The 5,000-nt window shown below is 35.2% G+C and overlaps 1 protein-coding gene across 2 annotated transcripts in view; it reads left to right on the top strand.

Moving 5' to 3' along the window:
• Positions 1-5,000, top strand: part of LOC106868788 (UBX domain-containing protein 11) — a 283,501-nt gene that overhangs the window by 272,051 nt on the left and 6,450 nt on the right. For both annotated transcript variants that reach the window (XM_052975533.2, XM_014914207.3), the window contains one exon: positions 1,155-1,219. In XM_052975533.2, the coding sequence (XP_052831493.1) occupies positions 1,155-1,219 (65 nt within the window). The remainder of the gene's footprint in view (positions 1-1,154; positions 1,220-5,000) is intronic.

Below are 5,000 nucleotides of genomic sequence, written 5' to 3'. Positions count from 1 at the left end.
TAATTTGGTTAATGATTTAGTGGAAAAGGAGAAATGTACAATGTCTGTTTATATATTTTTCTATTTATCTATTTCTCTTTCAGTTTAACCTGTGTGTGTGTGTGTGAATATATCTCTCTACTTTCTCTCTGTTTCAGTCTGTACATCTGTCACACACACACACACACACACACACATACACAGCAGCTCAAAGCTCTCCTCTTGTATGATATATTTAAGTAATTTACAGGAAAAACATTGAAGAATTCTTCCGTTGAATGTTTAATTGTTTTTATTAGAATTTGACATAAAAACCTAACATTCTCTTTCTTTATAATTGTCATTTTACTTGTAACTACACCTTTTCTGTTTTAAAACCAATAAAAAATTTTTTTGAAGTGGTTTTTGGAGGCTGGAACAGATTAATTATATTTTAGTTAATTTCAATGGGGAAAATTGATTTGTAAAACGAGCTCAGTCATGGAACGAATTCAACTCGTACAGCAAGGCGTCACTGTACTTTTATTCATCTTTGTCCTCCCAATGTGCGTCATTAGCCATTCAGGGTTCAAATGGTGCCAGTTCATTAGTGTTCCATTTCTGTTATGTGTGCACAAACACATATCTTCTTTTGTCCTTCATCTCTTACTTGTTTCAGTCTTTAGACTGTGTCCATGCTGGGGCACCACCTCGAAGAATTTTTTAAAAGCCTGGTGCTTATTCCATCAGTCTCTATTTGCTGAACTCCTTGATTATGGGGGATGTAAACATACCAACACCAGTTATGGGGTGGTGGTGGTGGTGGTGGTGAAGGACAAAACACACACACACACAAATATATGTATATATATATATATATATATACATTGGGCTTCTTTCAGTTTCCATCTCCCAAATCCACTCAAAGCTTTGGCTGGCCCAAGGCTATAATAGAAAATGTTTGCTAATGGCTTCACTCAGTGGAACAGAACCTGGAACCTTTGTGATTGGGAAGCAATATTTTTACTACACAGCCATGCTAGCTCTTTATATACATATATACTCACCTATATACAAATATATACATATATATACTCACACACACATATATGCACCTATATATATTATATTCATACAAACTTATATGCACACACACACACACGTTTATTAATTATTTATGTGTCTATTTATTTCAGTCACCACCAAAACCCAGACAACTGACCATTATTGAAACTTTAGTGGAAAAGGAGAAATGCACAATGTCAGTGTATATGTTTTTCTATTTATCCAACCCCCTTTCAGTTTAACCATCTAGCTCACTACATGGTTGTATGTGTGTGTGTGTGTGAATATATCTATCTTTATTTCTCTCTTTCTGTCTGTCTGTACAGTTGTCTCCCTCACTTACACACACACACACACACACACACACACACACACACACACAGAGCAGGTCAAAGCTTTCCTCTTGTATTAAATACTTTACAAGAAAAGCATTGAAGAATTCTTCTGTTGAATGCTTAATTGTTTTTATTAGAATTTGACATAAAAACCAAACAATGCATTCATACATACACATATATAGAGAGAAAATACAGAAGAATTTATAGTAACATAACCTATAATATTATAAATACCAGTTTTTGTTTAATACGCACACACATACACACATCTCCATCTATATGTATACATACATATGTACATATATATGTATGTATTCTTTTATAGAATAGTGGATCTCAAAACAAATAAAGTTATAAATAATCTTTTCTTCTGTAGATACAAGTCCTGGAATTTTGAGCAAAGGGATTAGTTGGTTGGTGCTGAACTGGTCCTTATTTCTTGGCCATTAAAGCTATGAGGAAAGGCGGTGAGCTGGCAGAAACACTAGCATGCCGGGCGAAATGCTTGGCAGTATTTCGTCTGTCTTTACATTCTGAGTTCAAATTCCGCCAAGGTCGACTTCACCTTTCATCCTTTTGGAGTCGATAAATTAAGTACCAGTTGCATACTGGGGTTGATCTAATCGACTGCCCCCCCCCCCAAGAAAGCATTTGGGGCCTTGTGCCAAGAGTAGGAAAGAATGAAGCTATAAGGAATAACCTGTAATTATCATTAGAAAAATAATCAAGCACAGCCTTTGAGTTTTTCTATTGAAAGCCTTTCTTTTGGCTCGATATTTACAAGCTGTTGGCCTGGCTGGCTCTGTGTTAGGACGATGAGTGTTCCAGTAGATCCCATCAATGGCAAGGCCTGCTCATGAAATTAACGTGCAAGTGGCTGAGTACTCCACAGACATGTTTACCCTTAATGTAGTTCTCAAGGTGATTCAGCATCACACAGAGTATGACAAGGCTGTCCCCTTTCAATTACAGCTACAACTCACTTTTGCCAGCTGAGTGGACTGGTGCAATGTGAAATAAAGTGCCTTGCATTAGGACACTGCCAAGAATTGAACCCATGACTTTACAATTGTGAGTTGAATGCCCTAACACTAAGCCACACACCTTCACATGCTGTTGTTTATAGATTTATTTGCTTCAAGGTCAACCATTCCCGAAATGAATTATTTTTCACATTCTCTTGAAGCTTATAAAAAAGATCCTTATGACATCAACAATATATACGTGTGTGTGTGTGGTATATATATTTATACATATATACATATATATACATATGCATACAAACATACATACATACACATATATATGCATACATACATGTGTGTGTGTGTGTGTGTATTCACAAGCACATATGCACAGATAGATTTTTTGATGTTATTTATTGTTTATGTCAAGTAGGTACTTATGAGGCTCTGTTCTTTCCATTTTTATTGCTATCTTGTACAAACACACACCCTCACGTTTGAATGCATGTGAAAGTGATTCTACATACATGCATATATCTGTTCACAGGCACATACATGTGTGTGTGTGTTTAATAACGGCTTGATTCAACTCCTTCAGATTCTTGGAAGTGTAGCAGATACGGGACACATCCCATCATGTGTTCACAGACACTTGATGAAGTGGACTTGTCTTTTGCTCATGATACTATCAAGAATATGAAGGAAGAGTGTCAAGCTGTTATTAAATGTTTGTATCTCCACCTAAATTTGTTGAGTGCATCGTATATGCCATAAAATTGCAGTATATTATTGAAAAGCTTCTTGAAAAACCCCGCTTTTTGTTTTCTGTTGTGGCCCACACAATGAAGAGGTCGTTTTGCACTCCGTCTCATGAGCTATAAAGGCCATAGTAGAAGTAGGGATTTTCCAATTGTAATCTAGCTACATTTGTTATTTGCCCCTGGATAGGGTCTGTGAGGGTTATCATTGTTGCTATTGCTGAATCGTAAGCTGGCTGAATCGTTAGCACATGGGACAAAATGCTAAGCATCATTTCTCCTTGTTCTTTACATTCTGAGTTCAAACCCTACTGAGGTCATTTTTACCTTTCATCCTTTTGGGGGTCGATAAAATCAGTAGCGGTCACTGGGGTTAGTGAAAATGACTTATATCCTCCCACAAAAATTCAGGCTTTGTGCCTATATTAGAAAGAAATATCTAGAAAAAAAATTATCATTATTTGTGAGCTGGCACAATCGTTAGCATTGCTGGGAAAAATGCTTAACAGCATTTCACCTTTCTTTATGTTCTGAGTTCAAATTCCACTGAGGTTGACTTTGTCTTTCATCTTTCAGGGTCAATAAAATTAGTACCAGTTGTGCACTGGGGTTGATGTAATTGACTTACCCGCCCAAACTTGCTGGCCTTGTGCCACATTTGGAAATCAATTTTCTTATGCTTTTGTGTTGTGGTTTCCAACTTTTTGGATATATGCACAGATCCAGGACCTGGATTTCTTTCGGGGTGCGGGGGTGGGGGTGGGGGCATACCTAAAAAATGTAACACCCGTCAACTACAGAAAAATATATTTAAAGAGGGAAGATCACTGAGATCCACTGTAGAAATGCTTGAGGGCCGCATGCTGCCCTGAGAGCTGTGGTTGAGAACCTCTGCTTTAGATGTCCTAAATGAGTAACACTAATTAATTAATTAATGACAAGACACGAGTCACGTAATCACTTGTATTAGCCACTTGGGGTGATTACGTGACTTCTGTTCTTTTGTCATATATATATACATATATATATACATATATATATATATATATATATATATATATATATATATATATATATATATATATATATATATATATATATATATGATATATAAGATATGTGTGTTGTATATCAATGCTCATCTTTGTATCTATTTATGAGTCTTCTATCTCTCTCTCTCTCTCTCATTCTCTCCTCCCCCCATTCGCCCATCCTACCAAGTTTATCATAGGATAAATGTGTACATAAGAAACCCTCCCACAAAATCACAGCTAAAAGTAAGTCAACAATGGTATCTGTATGTGATTGGTTTACATACTAGAACTAGCAGCTAGACCTTCAAACCACACCATGCTGTTTTCAGAACAGAAACACTCCCACACATGCACACAACAACAACATCAACAACAACATGCATGCACACACACATGCAACTACAGCATGCCACTTGCCATTAATTAATAACATATAATTAATTGGTGAAAACCACTAAAGAGATTGTGGGAAACACAAATGTTGTCTGTGCTGGTTGGTCTTTGATGTGGTTATCAGCTTTTGGGAGATGAAATTTAAAATACTCTATAAATTATATATATGTGCATGTGTGTGTGTGTATATATATATATATATATATATATATATATATATATATATATATACTTATATATATATATGGATGTGTATATATACATACATATATATATATATATATATATATATATATATATATATATATATATATATATATATATGTATATATATATATATATTTCGTTTTTGGATTTGGCTTGCAAGATTTTTTATGTGATTTTGTGTGTTGAAGCACATTCTGTTGTGTCTGGGGAGAGTCATTTTCTTATTGTGCCTTAAAATTTAACACACTCACCGGTAAAATTTTCCCTTATTTCTTATTTTTA

The sequence above is a fragment of the Octopus bimaculoides genome, chromosome 21, assembly GCF_046866305.1.
Source record: "Octopus bimaculoides isolate indiv1 chromosome 21, ASM4686630v1, whole genome shotgun sequence".
NCBI lineage: Eukaryota > Metazoa > Mollusca > Cephalopoda > Octopoda > Octopodidae > Octopus > Octopus bimaculoides.
The sequence above is the reverse complement of the archived record's forward strand: the minus strand, read 5'-3'. Positions and strand labels throughout refer to the sequence as shown.